This window comes from Calonectris borealis, chromosome 1 (assembly GCF_964195595.1).
Source record: "Calonectris borealis chromosome 1, bCalBor7.hap1.2, whole genome shotgun sequence".
Lineage (NCBI taxonomy): Eukaryota > Metazoa > Chordata > Aves > Procellariiformes > Procellariidae > Calonectris > Calonectris borealis.
The window spans coordinates 133,737,665-133,759,836 of record NC_134312.1 but is presented as its reverse complement, the minus strand read 5'-3'; the positions used below and the strand labels follow the sequence as shown (position 1 = coordinate 133,759,836).

At 37.7% G+C, this 22,172-nt stretch overlaps 1 protein-coding gene across 1 annotated transcript in view; it reads right to left on the bottom strand.

Annotated features, from left to right (window-relative positions):
- MAP3K15 (mitogen-activated protein kinase kinase kinase 15) overlaps positions 1–22,172 on the bottom strand; it is a 95,401-nt gene that overhangs the window by 28,775 nt on the left and 44,454 nt on the right. The window contains exons 5-12 of the mRNA XM_075175277.1: positions 21,180–21,348; positions 19,755–19,861; positions 6,440–6,610; positions 5,231–5,343; positions 4,029–4,188; positions 3,234–3,384; positions 2,718–2,825; positions 724–773 (exon numbers count right to left, since the gene is read on the bottom strand). Coding sequence (XP_075031378.1) covers positions 724–773; positions 2,718–2,825; positions 3,234–3,384; positions 4,029–4,188; positions 5,231–5,343; positions 6,440–6,610; positions 19,755–19,861; positions 21,180–21,348 — 1,029 coding nt within the window. The remainder of the gene's footprint in view (positions 1–723; positions 774–2,717; positions 2,826–3,233; positions 3,385–4,028; positions 4,189–5,230; positions 5,344–6,439; positions 6,611–19,754; positions 19,862–21,179; positions 21,349–22,172) is intronic.

Sequence of the window (22,172 nt, the reverse complement as noted above, 5' to 3'; positions counted from 1 at the left end):
GCCTCTCCCCTTTCTGGCAGCAAAGTAGCCCAGCTTAAAATATATAAGCTACCATCTAAATGTAGTCATGTATTTTGCAGTTGTTGATACCACATGTGATTCTTTTCTATCCTTTCAGTTCTCAGAACGATCCCGTTCTTTCTATATAATATTCTAATTTTCTTTTGTACTAATATTTAGACTCATTTACTTGTGACTAGTGTTTCCATTAATCTAGGCATCACAAAATGGAACTACTACTGAAGGTAGGAAGGCTCTGCAGAGGGACCTGGACAGGCTGGATCGATGGGCTGAGGCCAACTGTATGAGGTTCAACAAGGCCAGGTGCCGGGTCCTGCACTTGGGTCACAACAACCCCAGGCAACGCTACAGGCTTGGGGAAGAGTGGCTGGAAAGCTGCCCGGAGAAAAAGGACCTGGGGGTGCTGGTTGACAGCCGGCTGAACGTGAGCCGGCAGTGTGCCCAGGTGGCCAAGAAGGCCAACGGCATCTTGGCCTGCCCACACCCCTCCCTTAGATGAGTATTCCTATGAGAAATGTACAGCTCTGCCCATGCATGGAAAGGCAAACTCTTCTGTGCTGACATTTCAAGGCAGGTTGGACAGAACAAGCTTTTATAATAGGCAATGCAAAGCAGAGATTTAAGGCAGAATCCAAATTTCCCACTTAAGGGAAATATAAAACATAAACAAAAAAACACGTAACTGTTTTCTGACATACCAACCTTATTCCCCTAATGGAAGAAGCTGTAAAATTCCATTCATGAATCTGTTTCTGTAAAGAACAAAGAGCTATAATCAACCACAGTTTAACCTTGACTTACTATTGAAAACAAAGTCACACCATGGTAAGCAAAATAAAGTTTTTCCGATAACGTCTCTTGTCCTTCCTTTCTTCCCCCCCCCCCCCAAATTTCAAATGAGATTGATGTATAGGTAAAGAAAGGTCATACATTGCTGTTTTACACACTTGAGGAAAAATTAATATAAATGGCACAGGGTGGAAGTACATTTCCTCACGTAAAATTAAATTTGAAGAATAAATCGTGAAGTACAATTTACCAAACATTATGTTTTGACTCAATACATCAACATTTCATATTAAACATGGAGCAGACTATGCCCTACTCTTATCTAGGCTCAAAGGGAACGGAAACCTGTGCCCAGGTGGCCAAGAAGGCCAATAGCAGCCTGCATCAGAAATAGTGTGGCCAGCAGAAGTAGGGAGGTGATTGTCCCCCTGTACTTGGCACTGGTGAGGCCGCACCTCGAATACTGTGTTCAGTTTTGGGCCCCTCACTACAAGAAGGACATTGAGGTGCTGGAGTGTGTCCAGAGAAGGGCAACGAAGCTGGTGAAGGGTCTGGGGAACAAGTCTCATGAGGAGCGGCCGAGGGAACCGGGATTGTTTAGCCTGGAGAAGAGGAGGCTGAGGGGAGACCTCATCGTGCTCTACAACTACCTGAAAGGAGGTTGTAGCGAGGTGGGTGTCGGACTCTTCTCCCAAGTAACCCGTGATAGGATGAGAGGAAATGGCCTCAAGTTGCGCCAGGGGAGGTTTAGATTGGATATGAGGAAAAATCTCTTCACTGAAAGGATTGCCAAGCCTTGGCACAGGCTGCCCAAGGAAGTGGTTGAGTCACCATCCCTGGAGGTACTTAAAAGACATGTAAACGTGGTGTTTAGGGACATGGTTTAGTGGTGGACTTGGCAGAGCTAGGTTAATGGTTGGACTTGACGATTCTATGATTCTATGAAACTTCATACATCTGCCTAAGAAGTATTGAGCCGACAGCTTTGGCCCAGGGAGCACACTGGAGGCAAAACGGAGGAAGGACAGCCTGTGCCTAGGACCATAGCCCTCCATAAATCTCTAGTTAATAGCTGGGTCTTATTTAGCACTGCCAGATATGCACCAAGAATTTGTTCCATAAAGCAAAGTTGTGTCAGACACATTCATTCAAAGTAGTGAAGTAGAAGAGTGTACTGGAAAAGAGCTTCACAGATCTAGTTAATTATGTGATCTTCTCTTGCTCTAACATGGTTCTTTTCCACACTTTGCCTCTCTACATTTTTAGTCTATTCTCCACCTATGTGTTCTGGTATTAAGAAGGAGTGGTGAAATACATTCCAGATTTCAAGTCTTTCAATGTGAAACTGAAATTATTTCTCACTTTTAAGGGATTACACTGTCCATAACTGTGCCTGCTCCTTTCCTAATTTCCTGTGCCTTATCCAATAATCCAAGACACCAAATATTTCATCTCTTGACACTTTTTTGTTACAGGCTGCCATTATTTCTAGTTTCTAGTCTTATAATTGTAAAACTTTAAAATTTCTAAAACATTAAACAAAATACTGGGCTTTATCTTTACTTTTTGTCTAGCTTTGAGCTGCATCTTGATAAAAATCACACAATTCTAATGAGAAATATTATGAGCAGACCAAGTAACCCACGCACTTCTAAGAGACATGGCCAAGATAAGTGAAATCTGAACTAGAGGTCAAAACCACTTGAGTTCTAATCGTAGTCCCTCCTCTTACTTTCTCTGTAAAAAGTCAACTTTCAGATCTGCACAAAAGATATATTGAGGCTTGTGCTTCACAGAAACGTAGCAAACTTTAAATTATTGTACAGTGCTCCAAAATCTACATGTAAAAAAGTGACTTTAAGCACAATGAATCAGAATACATGAAACACATCTGCTTGTAGTTTTACCATTTCAGTGGGAGAGACATGCCACAAAGAGAGAGATCTCTCATCTGCTTCATTGTTGATTGAAACATATGCAGGCTGGTAGACTTTAGTCGGTTCTATCACCAAAACCTGAAGAGAGAGAACATTTTTCCTTAATAAACCAGCAGCTAATACTCGACAGTATCTTCAGATGCTCTGATATAGACAAAGGGTAGTCTCAAAGTAAGGTCTAAAAAATTTCCAGGGGGAGAGAAAAGGGCAAGACAAGGCAGGAAGGGGCTGTGTTCCCATGTACAACAAAACAGTATCATGACAATTTGTTGTAGGAGACTTAAAAGTATTTCTTCGAATGCTTTTAGGGTGGTGGGTTAAATGTTTCTTATAGAGTAAAGATTATCAGAATACAAGGGTTTTGTTCATGCAGTGAAATAACAGGCAGTTAAGTATGTAAGTATTGTGTTTAGAGACTTCCAATTCTTGTTATATCCTATCCAGAAATGTAAGACATACAAAACTTGTTTGGACATAACATCTTACTGGAAATCTTAGTCCATTAGTTGTTTCTTTCGTTGCCTCAAAAATTATATCTAGCCAGAAAGTCAATCTTTCTTGTCTAGGAGAATGTTCGATGGTGAGTTTCTTGAAATGCTGAATTAACATCAGATTCTGAACTAATGATTTCAAGTACCTGGAATGTATTGAATTAGTGAGTTAACAGAGAGAAAACAAAATTCGACCAGATTCTAAAATGACTTAACTGACTTATACACCCCAAAAATTAACCGCAAAATTAAAATCTACCATAATGGAAACGACTGTGTTGATTTTTACAGATTTCTGGAAAGAATAGCAAGTTTAGTCTAAACCTTAAGTCATAAGCTCACATAGATGTTCATGAACAATATATTTTTGTGAAAAGGTATCGTTACATGAGTAGTTACATGATGATGAGACAGGATATTATAAGCTAGAAGATAGTGGGGGAGGGAAGCAGCACCTAGTTAAACTCTGAAAAGAATGGTTTCACAATCTCTTCACAATTGTTTCACTAATCATCACTAATTCCAATTAATGATGGAATCATCTCTAATTTCCAAATTCTTTCTTATAAAAGATGTGCTTCAATGGGATATAAACCCAACAATGATGGGTAACTTAATTTCTTACCTTACCCCTTCCTTCCCAAAATAAAAGAACAGAGTATAAAGTCAGAGTCACAAACAATCTAAGACGGAAAAATCCAGTTAAGTTATTCAAGTGACTACAATTTTTTTTTTAATTTGTGTATTTCCCCATAGTTGGGTACTTGAGCTACAGCCTTCTACCACATACCACACTGGAGGTTTCAGCTTAAAAAGTTTCTCTGCTGCTTGTACTGCTTTACCAACATCATTAGCCAGCATGCTCACACTGAAGAACTGTCCCACATCCCAGTAATTGTTCATTTTTTCTAGGCTTCCTTTTCTTCCCAATAAACTGTTTAACCGTACACCTGTAAAATTTCAATTAAAAACCATATTTTTCTATCAGTGAAACACTAATAAGTGTTTTTTACTGATAAGTCTATCAGTAAAAGACTAATAAGACTTGATTAAGCATTAGTGATAAAAATAAAGTGGAGCAAGTTTTCCCCAGAAAAAAAACATTGCCCAAGACAGGGGCTGGGTCTGCAAATAACATCCCCAATACAGTTCAGACAGTCAGAACTCCTACCACACACAGTGTTGCAAAAACTTCTGTGCTATCTATCCGGGCTATCTGCCTCCTGATTCTCAGTGTAAGCTGCGCATCTCTGTGTCCTTGAGATCTGCATCTACTGCAAGAGATCAATGGCTAGAGGCTTATGCAAGTCCACCCCAGAGTAAGGTCAGGGGAATGATTTAAAGCCACCTTTGCATTCTTTCCCTTTACGGTTCAAGTGTATGTTTCAGACAGGATCTTATTCCAAATATAATTTTCAACTATTATCTTTCTAGGAAGAACTGTATATCTGTATCTATCATATGAGTTCTTTATAGACATATAGTGGTGGGTTTTAGTTAGCACCTACATGGAAGATGTGAATCTAGGTACACAACTAGTTACTGTCCCGGTATATCCTTCCAGGTGATACTTCCTGTGGATATCTCAGTTCAGGGATAACAGAAACCCTGTGGATCCTTCCCTGGCATCCCTGAGGAGAGCGGGGCCACACTCTGTCACTTCCTGTCTTTGTCCCCTGTTGGCTATGTAATGGGATAATCTTTGTGGTGCAGTAAAAGCAGTTTACGGATGGTTCTGAAGTTGGTCCTTCCTTGTTCCTCTCCCATCTCTGGGACCCTTTAGATGGGCCAAGTTACTAGAAAACTGCTCCAAGGCAACAAGGAGAAAAATGGTCCTTCAAGATCCCTGTGTTTTAGCCTTCCATCCGGGACCCGCCACTAAAAACCTGAACCGTCTTTCTGTCTATGCAACCCATCACTATAACCATTTTGTTTTCTTCATAGGGAGAGAGGCAAGAAAACTTGTCCGTGGCAATGTGTGTGGATATTTACCTATTTTTCTCAGTTCCATTGAGCTTTCAAACTGCTGTCCTGCAACAAGTAGCAAAACTGCAAGGTTAATTCCAGAATACAGAGTTGACTGGAGTTCAAATCCTTTGCGATACCTGCAGAGAAGGGTCAAGAGCTCACATCTCACTGTATAGAAGAACTGAAATGCTGCAAAGTTTTGGTAGGTATTTTAAGCTATTCATTTACTGTAAGGACTATATGGCTAGTTGGTACCAACGGCACTGTTTGTAAAGAACACTTGAAAGAAAATAGCTTTTTGTCTTATGGTGAGCAAGAAAAACTTCTGCTTAGTTTTATGTCCTCCCACGTTGTGTAGTTTTGTGAAAATAAAACAAACTGGTTACTGCAAAACTCTTAAATGCAATAGAATCTAATTTTATTATATTATTCATATGAGAACAGCAATGAAAATATTAGTCTTCAGTGAAGTTTTAAAAAAAGGCTCCAAGTCCTTTGTTTTAAAGCTTCACGTTCATTAAAGGTAACTGAGACAGCTGAATGCATGCCACTAGCTGGTGCAGGATGGAGAGATCCATCTGAAGCTTCTAAGTTCACTACTACCCATCCATGTTGCACTAACCATGTTGAGGTGATTTTGGGGGGGGGAAGGAGAGAGAGAGAGGGGAGTATTTCACAGTTACAGTACAAACCCACATTGCCAACATTATTGTACTCAGCAGTAGTTGACATGACTGTACAAACGCACCTATGTGAACAGTATGTCAGTGAGAGCCTGTGTGCACATGCATGCCTTACTGTCTTAAGAAAATTCATAATGCAGTTAATCAATATTTTTTCCTTATACACAGTAGATCATTGCGTTTCCTGGGGACCCAGCGTTGAAACCATCCTTGCACAGAGGACCAATGTAAGTCCCATGATCTCACTTGTACTTCATTTTGGCTTTGAAGCGGACTAATTGTATATTTTCTCTACAAAGACATGGGCAAATCATCGCCCCCCCAATAAACTAAGTGTATCATTCTATATTCATGGTAGTCTATAAAGAGAAGCAAGGAAACACATATCCAAAGATCTGGTGCTCAGTAAACCAGTTACTCAAACAGGATGCTGAAAAAAAGAGATAAGTAGAACAATTGACCTTCTAATTCTTACAGCTCTGCTTTTCATAACCAGAAATAAAAGTCTGAAAACACTTTTAAATAGATATTTTTGAGTTTTTTCTGTTACCATTCAATGGCATGATCTCGACTATTGGTATCTTTACAGTCAGAATCAAGAAACATATCCTTGTAGATCCTCCCACACAAGCAAAACATATCTGGAGCAGGGTGATCACACGTCTGCAGGACTTGAAGCATAACTTGTAGTGCCTTCTCTCTGTCACCTGCATTATTTCTTCTGTAGTCAAATACAGAGAATAAAATAAATGAGTTCAGATCTGAAACAGTAACTGCAAGATGGTGGAATAACATTATCTGCCACCTATCCCACTACCCATCCATCATTACTATATAGAGACTTGAATGTATTTACACTGATGTACGATTGTTGGTTGATTGATAAAAACCAAATGTATTCTCCTATCATGGGACTCTACTTCTAGCTCACATAAGAACTGATTTAAGCCCAGAACTCCTCTACGAAAAAAATCTGCCATCTAACTTGTTTCCTCCCTGTGAAAGCAGACAGACTCTGCACATCCTGCAATGAGAAACAAGTGCTTGTTCAGTGTTCATTCCTAACAATACTTAACAAAACTGGCCATTTTCAGCATTCGAGCTGACAGCTCATTCAGCTATGCCCAAGATTTGTAATCTTGAATCCAGAGGATCCGGAGCCAATACCAGGCAATACTGACTAAGTACAGGAGAAGACAGGTCAATCCTATTTCAGCCAAAAGAATGATGGACCTCAATATGAGGCCTTTGAACTACAAGAATAAAAGGGCAAAACTGAACTGTATTTCTTTCTTAATTAAAATTCTTCAGATTAGAGAAAAAATTTGGAAAACAAACAGCTGTCACAAAGCTTCTTTTGACAAATGTTTAACAATTGTATCAGTACGAAATCAGTGATTACGTAACATTTCAGTTCCTTATTATTAATCACATCAGAATTTTTGCCTCCCTTTACCTTATTGGTTTTGTAAGTTTAGAATTCACTATTTATTGCAAAAAGTCACTTAGAACAAACAAAAATGTCTATTTGCAAGAGTAATGTAATCACAGCTTAGGAGTTTAATAGCCTTTTCAAGACATTTTTTAATCACCAGAGACATTTAAAATATTTACCAACCCCTTTTCAGAACTATTTACCATTTTTGATCCCTACCTAGGTATTCAGGAATAGGCTTACAAGTACTATGATTACTTTGCCAGCAATACCAGTAGCAGATATTAGTTTCTGGTAAATTTATTATTTATATGCCCTGAAAGGATTAGTATTTACTGTAAAGCAGCTCAGTTCCTTAGGTAACCAGCTGATGCAGTAAGACCAATAACAACACATCTGTAGCAAAATTCAGGCTTCTGTGCATGTTAGGTGATGGAGAACACCTAATAAGATTAAACAGATTTGTAGCTAGTTGTGCAGGCTTCGTCCTGCCTTTGATGTCACTGGCAGAGTGTAAACTTTCACAACGAGTACTTGAATATTTTTTAAAGCATTTTTTCTTCAGATTGACTGTTGTTCTGAAATTAATACTGGTCTTTTCTAATGAGCACACAAGGAGAAAGTTAGTATCTTCTTTCAGTCTTACAAGAAATAAATAGAAGTTTAAAAGTGTGGGGGTAAATCCATTGCACAGGTCAGCATGCTCTAACCAAACCTATTCTGAACTAACCAGATTCTCTCAGTAATAGCACCCAAGTTTCACTGTTGTTAATATGAACACAGAAAAGGTTGAGTAAACAGAGCTTAGAACAAAATTAGACCCCCAAACGTAAGTCCAACAGGTCCCAGGTCATGTGTAACGTGGTCACAGAAGTTGGCACGTGTTCAAACTTTTGCTGAAAATACAAGAAATGCACAGCTAGTACCTAACTTACAGCTCTTTTGCATGGAAAAAGAAAATAAAAAAATAACTGCTTCCCAGACAAGACAAACTTTGACTCAAGTCTGCCTTGTATGAAAACAGGATAAATATTAATGATAACATTAAGAGGTGTTACTGATTGAAAAAGCATAATTTTAAAGAAAAAATACAACGCATAAAGCAAGACCCTGCTTAAAATAGGACATTGTGCAGATTAACACTTTTGGACATCAAAGGATGAACCTGTACACACCAAATACAACACTAGGAGTATTTCAAGGACCAAGACCTAAATAAACAGTGTACTAGAGGACTCAAACTAAAATTAAAGGCTTCTATCTCTTATAAGACAAGGAAAATACCATCATTCAAAATATATTAAAATAAACTAAATTTAGCACATGACAAGTATACACTAATCTAACAGGATATTATTAAACAAAAATCAGTTTAGACATCTTTATATTAAACTCTGTTTTTCACGGCAGCAGAATTTGATACCCATTGGGCAATACAAACCCAACATACTAATTACAATAATCTACAAATCTGGGAACAGTTACTGCCTTCTAAAGCAATCCCAAAAAGAGAGGGCTAACCAAGAAAAAAAAAACAAGAGAAAAATCACATAATTTAGGCTACAAGCAACTTCTTTAAGTCAATATGAAAATATACTCTTAGATAATATGCAGAACCTGTTATGCTGGACCAAGATAGATTTTCATCTCTTATTTCATACCCCACACTTTGTCAGATCTGCATGTCTGGCAGCTTGTAATTGTTTCAAGGTATCTTGAAACAGGTCTGTGGTGCTATCAGTACAGTAAAAGAGATTACCTTAAACCCTCAAGGCTGTAGCACTGACTTCTATTTTTCTTACGCAATATCAAATACATTAGCTTCCCCACCCTCTCTAACCCCCGTTTAAAGCCATAGTAGAGTGAATCACACAAATGTGGGTTGGAAGGGACTTCTGGAGGTCATCTAATAGAACCTCCTGCTCAACTCCCAATAGTAAACCATGGCAGCCTTGGCTTTGTCTGAAAAGCTGAATCTTTTAAACCTCCAAGGATGGAGATGCACAGCCTCTCTGAACAGGGAAAGCTGAAGTACTCTATGTTACGATGTACAGTCATGAGAAGGAAGGCAGAAAATGTTCTTTATGAAATAAACTGGTGCACCAGATGAGACTGATTCTGCAAAGCAAATCCCCTGAATATGAAGTTTTATAAGCTACAGCAGAATCCCGATAAGTTACTACAGAAAGGATCCTACCTTAAACAAGTCCGCATACAGGTACGGTGAAAAGTCACTCTTCACGGTTCATCTGGGTTTGGGGGGAGCGGTTTTTATAATCACTAAGCACAATCTGAAAATTCTTTCAAAATACAGTTTTGCCTTTACAAAATATATTTTAATGGTAAATGAGCCAGAAAAAAGAATACTACTGCAATTTATTCAGAAACTATATTAAAGCAAAGCACATACTGTGGGAGAGCTGGTAATAATACTGGTTTTTTTCCTGGTTTCTTTGTTAGCACATTTTAGATTTCTCCTTACAAACCTTGCCTTGCTAAAACTTGCACAGCAACCAAACAGAGAAAACCAGGCTAAATTACGTGAACACAATAACTGGAAAAGCTACTGCCAGTGAGGAAAGAGATCTTCAAGTTACTTCTAAATACTAGGGCAATTATGAAAATATCCTACTGCTCAATGAAACACTGCCAAAATCCCACAACAAGCAAAATGCTAGGAAGTAAAAGAAAATGGATAGAGAGTAAAAATTGAAAACATCATGATGCCTTTTTACAAATACCCAGCACACTAATCTTCAGTACTGCGTACAGTTTTAGGCCATATTTGAAAATGAAACTAAACTATTAGGATTAGGGAAAAAAATCAAAGAAGGGAGAGAAGAACAATCAATGGTATGGAATGGTTTCTGTATGAAGAGAGCTTCAATAAACTAACGTTTTTCAGACAGAAATGACTCTACAGATATTTTTTTTTCCAAAAAAAGGTTGTCCTGCAGGTCACCTTTACAGCCTCTAATCTCTTCCTCTAATTACTCTGTGTTCTGTTGCCAGATTAGTTTTGCCTGATAGTTTGCATCCTCCAGAAACTGCTCACCGATTCTCTTACCAATTTGCTAATGTTGCCATGTGATTTATCTGTCTGCTTACTCTACCATGCTTCTTTAATTGCAGAAGCAGTCTTCTCGCTTCTGTGTCTATACAAGCCTCTTTTATCTGTCTCCCTATCCTGCCACACTATCCACTCCTCCTTTACCTCTCTGAATCACTCCGTAGGGCTACAAACCTGAAGAAAAGAGTTTAGCACATAATAAAACTAAATTTTTAAGCATGGGAATATAAATGCACGTACTGAACTGCAGAACTGAGTTACAATCAAGTTATGATGTAACTTCAGTTTTGTATCATGTGTTCTAATTTGCTGCTCTCCATCCCATCCTGCTGTCATATTTTGTCTTAACTCGGGGCTGAAGTTGGACATTCTTATTCATGAGAGGTATTCAACTCAAAAACTTTCCTCTGAAGCCAAGGGACGAGTTGTAAAATAAAGCAATATCGCATCTTCCAAAAAGCAGGATAAATTTAAAAACTTTCTACTACTAAGTTATGAAAGGATTTTTTTCCATCTCTCCCTGTCCCATCCCCACTTCTCCACTCTCTTCTCTCCCTCTCATAAAGAAGCTGCTGGTCCATAACTTGGCAACTTTGGTCACCAGAACTGTGGCTTGGATTTAGAAGCCCAGAGGTACTCTATGCTGCTGACATGTTTGCTGGTTTCCATGGGGGACCAACTACACCACCAAGCAGTAAGTCCTAAAGGATGCACTCATGCTCTCTCCTCGTGTTGTATGCACAGCATCCTCCTTAGCTATTGATAGGTAAGGGATCTGAGATGTTCTCAGATTAAAAATTCATAAACTGCTAACAGCACGAGAAATACTCCCTTCACATATCAGTCCTGTCCCCATCCGCCACCCCCACAATTCTCTAGGCCTCTCCCCCTCCGAAGCTCAAGAATAATCTGTTAAGGTTTGCTTCAGTTCGTTCAAGTTTTCTCTGAATTTGTACTAATGGAGGGAGGTTACAAAAACAGCAATCAATCATCATTTGCAGAAAGCAGAATCTCTTTACATATCTATCCTCCTTTTCCCTTCCCAAATTTACTTGACAAACACAAAATTACTACTGTTCTCTCAGGAAGTCCCTGAGCCACAAGTTGGTGGAAGCAGTGGGAGTATTTAGGGAGATTTATCACTATACATTTTCCTGTCTCCATACTCTTCCCCAGGTACCTCCTATTGACCACTGTCAAAGATAGGAATCTAGGCTAGAAAGAACTATGCCCCGAACCAGTATGGCCATCCTTATGCTGTTTCTCTCCCCTATCTCTTGAACTTCATCCGGAAATCTTATTCATATCACAGCCTCTCACCTGGAATAACACTGCCTTACAACAAGAAACAAATTCTCTTTCCTTTCTTTCTTTTTGTTTTCATGGCTTCACACTTCTTTCTTCTCCCTCAAATCCATACTCTTCTCCGAGTCCTTCTCTCCACTGCAGTCATTCTAAGGAGCCCTAGTTTTAAATATCCCTAAACCAAAAACTCTTTCTGCTTCACAGGCTGGTTTTACCAGCTTTAAAGCATTGGCATGGTTAAGGAGCCAGAACTACACTCAGTGAACCAAGCCTTTGTCCAACAAAGTTAACAGGAACAGCATGGATTTCAGTGGGACAAGAATTAGCTCACTCTGTAAGTAACAGCCGATATAATCTTTTTTTTCACCTTTTTGTTCACATCTTCCCCTGTATGGCTTGTTTCCATCTATCTAGCTGGAGAAGACTATATACTATAGAAAACCATATGTCAGTGAAAAGTAATTCACTCAAGGGAATCCACCTTTGGTTTCCTTTATATTTCATGTTGACTTATTGACTTGATCTCTTATTATTTCAAGGCCTCTATAAGCAAACAGATTTCTTGAAGAGCAATGCACAGGGGTATAAATCAAACCATAACAAAAAATTCTGAAGATGTTTCCCATAGAATAGTACATTCAAAAAGAGTAACCTGGTTTTACTGCTCTATTCCTATATGAATCTTGTTTATCTTCTGATTTCAGCCTTGAAGCAGCTATTAATAGTTTACTGCACATATGATTAAAAAAAACCCCTGATCTCACTGTCACATTGCAGAGGAAATGTCAGTGAGACAACTTAATCGGTTAGTATAAATACAACCATTCATAAAATAACTGGTCTTCATATATGATACTGTGTTCATTTATTATCAGGTACAATACCTTTGCTTACAGTAATAATATGTAATTAATAATAAAATATGTATTTTGATTTTTTTTTGCATAAAAATAGGACACTGTTAGTTAAGTATGCCTTAATGACTCCATAGCAGGTGATCTGAACTGCTACTAACTGTACAGAAATCTACAGCAAAAAAGATTTTTAAAAAATTCTTAATTATTGAGGAATACAACAACTAATTCGAATTAGCGTTATTACACTTGCACTCTCACTTAAAACAAGAAACTAATTTGTGAGTTAAGACACATTTCACTGAGGATGCAGTTTGATTGTAGAACCTTCAATATTTGAAACAGTGAATGAGGAAAACAAGACCATAAACTGGGCTTTGAGACTGGAAATAAATTTGCAAGTCTCCAGTCAGATATGACAATGAAAAAAACAGCTTTTTGTTTTCCGCCCTCATAAACACTTCAGGTGCTTCATGCAAGTCACTCATATAAAATGAGGAACACCATAATGTGTTCTTTGCTAAAGCTGAGTAATCACAGAACAGAAGATTTTAAATAACCCAGTGTTTTTCAATGGGAATAATTTCCTATGGCTACTATTATTCACAATTACTAGTGATTTTCTACTTGCACTCTGTTACACCCTTCACTTGCTAGTTGCCTTTTTTTATTATTGTATTGGAATATGTTGCTTGTTAAAACACAACATGCTGAGTTAAATAACAGTGAGTCCAGCTGCCCTCATCTTTAATATAAGTGAAGATAGAACTGCCCTGGAAAAAGACTAAAGTCTTCACAGCTCTGGCCTCATGCCCGGGCTGCGTTTGGGTTTAAAGTCTACTCTGTTTTGAACAGAACTTGGCATAGCCTTTGGCCTCTTTGCAAGCTTCCAGAACTTGGTAACTCCAGTCCTGGTAAATAAGGCCAATTGGAAAATACTCAAACATAAGTGTACTGCAAATCATCAAAAACTTTGCTATGCAGCCCTAAATTAATGAAGTAGATCCTAAGCAAACAGCCAGTTGACAAGAACACTTAGCATTTGAATTAACTACAAATATCTGTACTTTATCTATCTACAATATATGTACTACAGCAACACGAAATAAAATAATAAAGAACAAACTAGCATCCTTTTTTATTACTCTCTTAACCTGATTACAAGCAAGTAAAATTCACAGAAATGGATTGCAAAACTTTCCTGTCCCATTGGCTTTGATCATGATTTGTACTGCTTATGTGACTTCCTCAATGCTTTTAGATGATTTGAGGCAATATAAAACACAGAATAGGAAATGGTTCATTTTATTCTAAAATGATTAAATAAGAGAAGATATTCTATTAACTTTTTTTTAAAATGCGATATCACAGTTATTGCTTTCTACAAAAGACTTGGTAGAAAAAAATAGTAGGTTTTTCCAAAAAAACTTTAAGATCTTCTTTCACTGTTTGGTTTGTTTTTTTCTACCGGATGGATCAAAAATTTAACTGTTGTTTATAATTAATCCACATGATACTTTAAAAGCATCCACATGATACTTTGAAGTATTGTGATTCCAAACACAAAAGGCATGAGTATATGCACATATAATACATTAATAAAGCACATTAAATCACTTTATATGTCCATGTCCCTTAAGAATCTTGGGTTTTTTTAATTTAAAAAAAAGGGAATAAAAAAGCTGTAATACTAGAGAACAAGTTTTAACACCATGCCATACATGCAGGTATCTTCTATCTTCTTTTCATTAAAAAGACAGCCATTGCACTACATAGTCAGGCAAATTACTTATTGGAGGGGTAACTGGATGTGTTCACATATTCAGATTCTGTAAGATATCAAATCCCAGGGTGAAAGCTTCCACAAGAAATGGATCATTGACCAGCTCCTTTGTGTGTGAATCTAGAAATTCATCAATAAAAGCACTTGGCAGACCTCAGCTATAAGAACAGTACATGAAAGAGCTCATGTGGCAAGAGCCAGGTCCTAAGGCTAGCAGTAGTAACTTAAGTCAGTCCCATGAACTATACCTGTAACTCACACAGGAAAGCACAGTGGACAAAAGTAACAAACAGTGACACGCAAACCATCACACAACAAACAGAAACACCCTTTAAAACTGCAAAAAACTCAAAATTTCAGAAAAAACCAGAAATTCAGGTCATCATTACAACATAAATTCAGGTCCCTTATGTGTACTTGCCAATGTAAAATTAAACTGTGTGATCAAGAGGGTTTTTTTGTGTGGTTTTTGTTTTGTTTGGTTGGGGTTTTTTTAAAGGAAACATGACTACTGCTCATCTCATACAAGAGCTGGTTTTACTGTGAGGTTCTGCCATGGACTTGCATTCGCTATTGGTGTTGAGGCCCCTGCATCAGGAGTTGGGATGCAGGTAGAGTAGAGGCTGGGAGCTGCAAGAGAAAGGACAACCATACACCTGAGGCAGCTGGAGGCCATCCTGCATGACTGTCTTCTAGCTTTTCGCAGCTCCCTTCACCCAAAGACTGGCCACAGAAATATGCAGTCGCAGTCCTCATTGTATAGGAGCACTAGCTTGAGAGCCTGAAGGCTAATAAATAAAGGTGCATTTACATTTATTGCTGAAGACAATGGGATTTTTAAATATGTTTCATTATGCTTTACACTTCAAAAGAAAAATCACACTGTAGACACCTCAAGCTAATTTTTAATAATTGGACCTCATGTATCTGTGTGTTAGTTCTACGTCTTTAAATGTAAGTAAACACCATTGTTCTATTTCTCCATGATATGGTGATAAATTACTCAGGTATTGCAACAATAAACATGAAAGGACCCACAAGGAACTAAAGATACTTCATGTGTGGGTTGGAGGGCTGCGCCATGTAATAAATGTGTATTTATTTATCATATAGCACTGTTACATCTTTAACAAGTAGACCAACACAAAAGATTGAGATACTGACTTGCTGACCTCTAGCTATTCCAGTGTGCCGCACTAGGCAAAGCTCTCAAGGAAAAAAATCAGACAGCCTTCAATTAGACACACGTTTAAGAGGAAATAAAATGGCAACCTTGATTCAGAAATTTCTTAGCTTTCAAGAATCTGGAACTATGAGAACATCCTTTCATGGCAGCTCCCACACCTCATCTTCTCCTTACAAAGTGCTTGCCTCCCAGGCAAGGTATACCATGGACTGAAGCAAACAGCCATCTACTCCTGAAACACCCAGCCCTCAATTACACAGTATCTTACTTCATACCAAAGTTGTGAATACAAATATTGAAAACATTCATGTTGCACATTTGGGCTGAACTTATGCCTAAAGATGTGTTCCATCGTATGCCTAAATTAAGATTAAGACCTAAATCTCAGCTGGGAGGCAAGAAGGAACAATGTCTTAAAGCAACCCACATCTGTATAAAAGAGAGCACTCTCTGCTCTGCTTGTGTGTGGAGTCAAAATTAATGAGCGTAAAACACTGCTGGAGGAATGGCCTTTTGCTCCCTAGGACTCCTAAACAAGTAGCCAGGAGGGCGACCTATTTAGATAGTCCAGGCGTGGAAAGAAGCACAAGCCTGTCACTGCAAACATCCGTTATTAGCCTTTATGTTATTAGACATAAGAGATGACAAATGTAAGATGCTCTCAATGGTCTGCTCTGAGATGGAAACCAGGCAGGAAGATAGTGATCTAGGAGAGGGGCTGTGCTTAAAAGCCTCCTATGTGAATCAGGGCACCACAAATTAGCACGAAAATACCTGCCTCCCCTACAAATGATAATAGTAAGTGCTGTAGTACATTTCTGCACAGTACTTTGCAGGCAGGCCCAGACTTGCTTTGCTCATGATCCAAGCCAGGTCAGACCCAGGCTGGCTCTGAACCAGAAGACATGCAGCTAGGCTGGAACGGTGCTGAGTCTAAAGTAAAACATCCTTGGTCCCTTCCCTTAGCACAACTCGTTAACTTGGACCCAGAACTGCACACAACTGTGGTTCAGATTGGGCTTGTGTCCACCTGATGTACCAGCAAAGGCCCGAGGCCCCCAGAAGCAATCCTCTGCCGCTTCCCTGCCGCATTGCTAGCTCTGTGCAGCAGTAGAATAACACTGACTTGAAAATGCTAAGTGAAATTAATTGCCAACAGAACTCAGTTACAGAGTCCAAGAGGAAATAAATGAATGACCTTCTCTGTTGATTATGATCACAGTTCTGGCACACTTTCGTAATGAAATTAAGCAAACATTAACTTCTGCAGGGTCAGATATTCTTACAGCTGCTAATTCTGTTTTGCTTATGATATATTTTGTTCCTGGTAGGCTCAATCAGTTGTACTGAGCAACATTAATACTGTTCTGCATGCTGAAATTAATAGAATATTAAATGAAAACACTGTTCTATATTTTTATAAATAGATTCCGATAGAACTCGCTAAAAAGAATTTGTTTTTAAAACAGAAAAAATAAGTGATTCAAAAATCGCACAGAAGTAAGATGCTAAAAGCAACACTTTCAGGGTCATTTTGAACTAAGTGGACTTGTTCTGAAAATGTTCAAGTCTTAACTTTTGACTTTTGTCCATCATTTTCTTTCAAGAAGGCAAAAACATCTGTAGAAGCTAAATTCTGCATTCTTACTGTTGCAAAACTGGTCATTTATTTCTGAAAAAAAATTTCCATATAAATGTTTAAGATATTCCCAGAAGAACACAAGGAGAGTCACGCTGGTTCAGGCTACTGATCGATCTAATGAAACCTGTTGATGGGGAAAGCAAGGTCATGAGCAATTCATTTTGTCTTGTTTTACAAGGGTGCTATTGGCATTGTCAAAACAGAAGATTTAAAGGCATGAGGTTCACATGCTGCTCAAAATACAAAGAATTTGAAGACAAGGAGAGTAAAGGAGCTTGCCAATTTTATTATGCAGGTCTAAATGAAAAAGTTTTAAAAACTGATAAAATCAGGATATTTTTCTAAGGACAAGGCACGACCCTAGCATTATTCTTACTGGCAAATTTAAACATCTTGAGTCAAATTCCTGAAATAATAAAAAGTTGGACAAACTTCTTGTGAAAAATAGGGCCAAATTCCTTTTGTTGAAACCAATTCTCAAGACATCAGTATGATATCTTAAGAAGACTTGAATTTCAGAAGCTTTATAAGATCAAGCCTGCAAATTTTAGGGGTTGGGGGAAAAAAGGTGGAAAAACGTATCATTCAACAATAACAATAATGACTATAATATTCAATAATAACAATAATAACTATAATATTCAATAATAACAATAATAACTATACAGCAAAGAACATGGTTTATAATTTACGTAATTTAATTAAAGAAATGTCAAACCACTGGCTTCTACTTTAAAATGCTGCCTTGTGTAGAACAAAAAATTTTATACCAAAAGTGCATTTTTTTCCTTCTATTTTTAAGCAGCCTAATGAGAAAATTATCTTTCACTAGGTGTGGTAAATACCAGAGCAAACTGCAAGTTATATAAATGGATTCTCTCTGTCTTCATATATTCAGGTCAAAATTTTCTGAAAGATACACTTCAGTGAAACAAGTTAACAGACTCAGTAGATGGTTAATCAGCTAAGATTTAATGGTCTATGTTATCAGGAGTGGAGAATCAAGATAGCCAGTGTTCACTTCCAGTCTTAAAAAAAAAACAACCTACCTAAGTTGAATTATATGTAGGAACTATATTTGTATATTTGATATCAAGAGCCAAATATTAACAATTTCTCCTTCTTATTATTAAAAGGCTTCGTCATCATCTAAATTTGGGTTAAGGTTCCAAACATGGGTCTAGTTATCTTCTTCTGTGGGAGATTTGGGCATTGTCTGGCACCTGATACACTTCTTCTCACAGAGGTAATTCTCATTGTAACCAATTCATCTCTCAGAACTTATTGGTTTTCTTTTCTTTTCTTTTTTAATAAAAAAGGCATTTTAAATAGGTTTAATTCCAGCCTTCCAAAAACATCACTACAGCTAGCTGTCATAAAAGCACGGACATTAGAATTACACGCAATATCAGTCACACCTGTGCTGAATATTCTATATACTCTGTATTACTCACTACTACATTCTCTCAAAGATCACTTCAAGCTACTTGCCACCGCATCACTCAGATGATCACTCAGCCTATTAACAAGCCACCAGATCCTTTTCAAAAATCATGGTTTTCTATGAACTTTCCTGTTGGCATGTACTGCATTCTTTGTTCCTATGTGTATGACCTTGCACATGGTTGCATGAGAATGATTTTTTTTTTTTTGTAGAGAACACAGTCTATAAAACGCTGTGAGAAGACTCTTCTTTGACACAGAACTGATGCAGTGATATCCAATACTTTTCTGAGCAATTATTTTGCATTTACTCCTAAGTCCGATGAAACTGTCAAATGGCACCAGTCTTATTACCACTTTCCATAAAATGCCACAGGAACTGTTTTTCTAGATCTATTATTAAGTTCTTAATCCCTTTGTAATATGCCATCCTGACGCTGCCCAGTGCTAATTTTTAGTTAGACTGCAGGTCACAACTTCTAGTAGCATGTGAATTGCATCTAACCAGTTACTTTTATTATTACATGTGATTTTATTTGTATAAGATCTATTTTCTACAATACAATCTTAATATAAATTCTTTAGAAATGAAGTAACTATTATACATAGACACTACAGAAATCTGTAGCTAAACTAGAAGAGTTCAATAATGTTTCTATGCTTCCTAATCTAGCAATGTGCCCATAGATCCAGATCACCTTTCAGCCTTTCAAGGACGCTGTATCATGAACATGTATTCATGGATCAAGCAGTGCTTGTTACCTATTACTTTAATAACTCACTCATAACTCTGTTACGCTAAACTTTTCAAGACGTTCAGAAGAATCAGTGACTCAGAATAGACAATCTCAGCCTGACCAAGAGACCATTGGTATCATTGGAGTCTTTCACAATTACTCAGGTGGCCTTTGGAACAGATCCACTCTCATCAGCTTCCTGACAAAATGATGGTTCTTGGAAAACAATGATTTCAAAAGTTACAAGTTGTCCTGGTGCACAGGAAGTATGGGATCAAGGAAAGATGACTGTGGTGAACACCAGTGTGTGCAGAAAGGGAAAAGAATTTGATGTTATCTGCACTATAAATTATATGTAAGCCCATATGGAACAGCAATAAAATGAAACGACCTCAATCAATCATCCTTACCGATTCAAAGCAAAAGCATAATGAAATTTAATGTTGTGTTGATCCGCCAGATCACAGGTAGGAAGCATTTCTAGTGTTTCTACCAGCTTCACCATAGCATCATAGTCCTGATATGAATTAAAAAAAAAAAAAAAGAAAAAAGAAAGAAAATAAAAGAAACTGAAAGCAGAGGAAAGCATTACTAAACCAAAATGTATCATGTATCACGACTGCTAGACAGCTTCTCAGGTGACTGTTCCTAGAAAAGTCAGTGAAACAGCCACAAACTCAGTGTAAGGAATTAAACAGAGATTTTGTCTATCCATGTCAGTACTTGCCTCTTCCTCACCTCCATGCCACTGCCCAAATTACTGAATCCCTCTGGCCAGTTTGATTGATTACACTCCCAGCACCAGGAAGAAGAGGTGATGAGTCTGCCTCTTTCAGGCCTTATTAAGGACTTCTGATGAATGACACTTCATCAGGTCATTGCAGACTCAAGCACAGTTCACTCTGCAGGATGTCAGCCGGTGTGCATTTGTTTTGGTTTCTCAGGGGTAACCTGCATCTACATTGCTGAAGAGGCCAGTTTACTGACATCACAAATGGCCTCAACATTACTTAATTTGTTTGTTCAAAACATGTTTCAAGATGATTACATTTCTTAAGGGAGAAGACCTTTCAAAAGAATGCAAATGATCACCAGAGGCCATCAAAATGAAGTTGGATAAAGTACTGCAGGAAAATGTGCATCTCAGAATGGAAAGTTGGGTAATGCAGGGTGATGTGATCACCCACTGCTCTCACGACCAGTTGTACTTATGAAATAACCAACTTAGCTCCTCATGGAAAAAAAACCCCATAGAATATTTGGGAGTATATTTTAAAAGGGATGTCAAACACACAGACTGTCAGTTTGGAAATACAGTATTCAGGCTGTGTTTAGCAAAAGCAGAACTTACTTAAAAAATAAAATCAAGAAAAAAAGATGCAGTTATATTTTAAAAACAAATTAATGTTTCTTGGAATGATAGTTCTCAACTTGGGAATCTTTGGCTAATACAATGGTCACAGCAAATGCATTTTCTTCATTTCTAAATATATCTAACTTTAGGGGCGAGGGAGGAAAGGGAGGGCAGGGAAAAGCAAACATCTTGCTTTGGTAGGGGATTTTCTCTTTTAATTTTTTTTTTTTTTTAAGAGGTTAAAAATTTCTAAAAACAAAAGACCTCAGGAAGTCACCTAATCTGTGTCTCTTGTTCATAGGCAAAATAAGTAAGAGTCTAAAGCCCCTTAAGTTGCCCAACAGACAAGTCAAACTGTTAAGCAATGTAACAATTTAGTGTCAGCTTTGAATCACTGTTTAACAAACAATGAAGTATAGAAGAACAAACAAGAGCCAAAATCCCATGGTAAAATAATCTTCCTTAGTCCTTAGGAACATACCTGAATATCTCTGTAAGAAAGAAGCAGGTTTATGACAATGTCAGAAGTCAGCACTTCAGTATTATCCATACGAAGCTTAATCCTGGCCAGCTCCTTAGCCAGTTCATCTCCTTGATACTTCTCTCTAGCTTTTCTAATATCATGTAACAGTGTTTCTTTATAATAGGCACTAAAGAAATAAAAGATAGACATAGGGGAAGACGACTGTTAGATATTTCTTATGAAACATGGTTATATTTTTAATAAAAAGCATAATTTTAATAAAAAGTACCATTTCCTCAGAGTGAGGTGCACATCAAATGTTTCCATATTTTTCATTAACTCATCATAAATATTCCACCTTGCCCCACCTCAGACTGTGGGGCTATGTATCAATACATTTATAACCAGGATTGTGAGATAATTTTATCAACACAGTAAAACTGGGGCATTTCTTTGCCCCATTACTGACCATGACAGATGTGGTACTTTGTATCTGTATCCCAAAGAAGGCAGCAATTAGGATAATGAAGTGATACAGAGAGGAAAGACCAGTGTGATGTAAAAAGGAGGTACATGATTTTATCACGAAAGGAGGAAAGAGGCTTTCAAACAAAGAAACTAAAACAAAACCAAGCCACCAAAAGCTGACTTAGTTGCAATCTGTTTGATGAACATAATACATAATGTGGGCAGGATCTGTGTAAAAGCCCCCAGTAAGTGCATCTTATTTACACTAACATCAGTGCACAATGCAACACCAGAGATTTTGTAGAATACAAAATTATATATACATTATCAGTATGACAGTTATAAATGACCTGGACCGGCTACTTAGAGGTAACTTTATCTGGAACAGCTTATGGAGTCTAAAGTTAGCAGATGTCACCTGACAGATACTCAAGTGCATACAATGCCTTTTTTGTTTACAAATGAGTATTGCAAAGTATTCAGTTTTGTTTAGCATAAGCCCTACGCATAGCAAAGAAAACTAAGTTCTCTGTCGAATACACA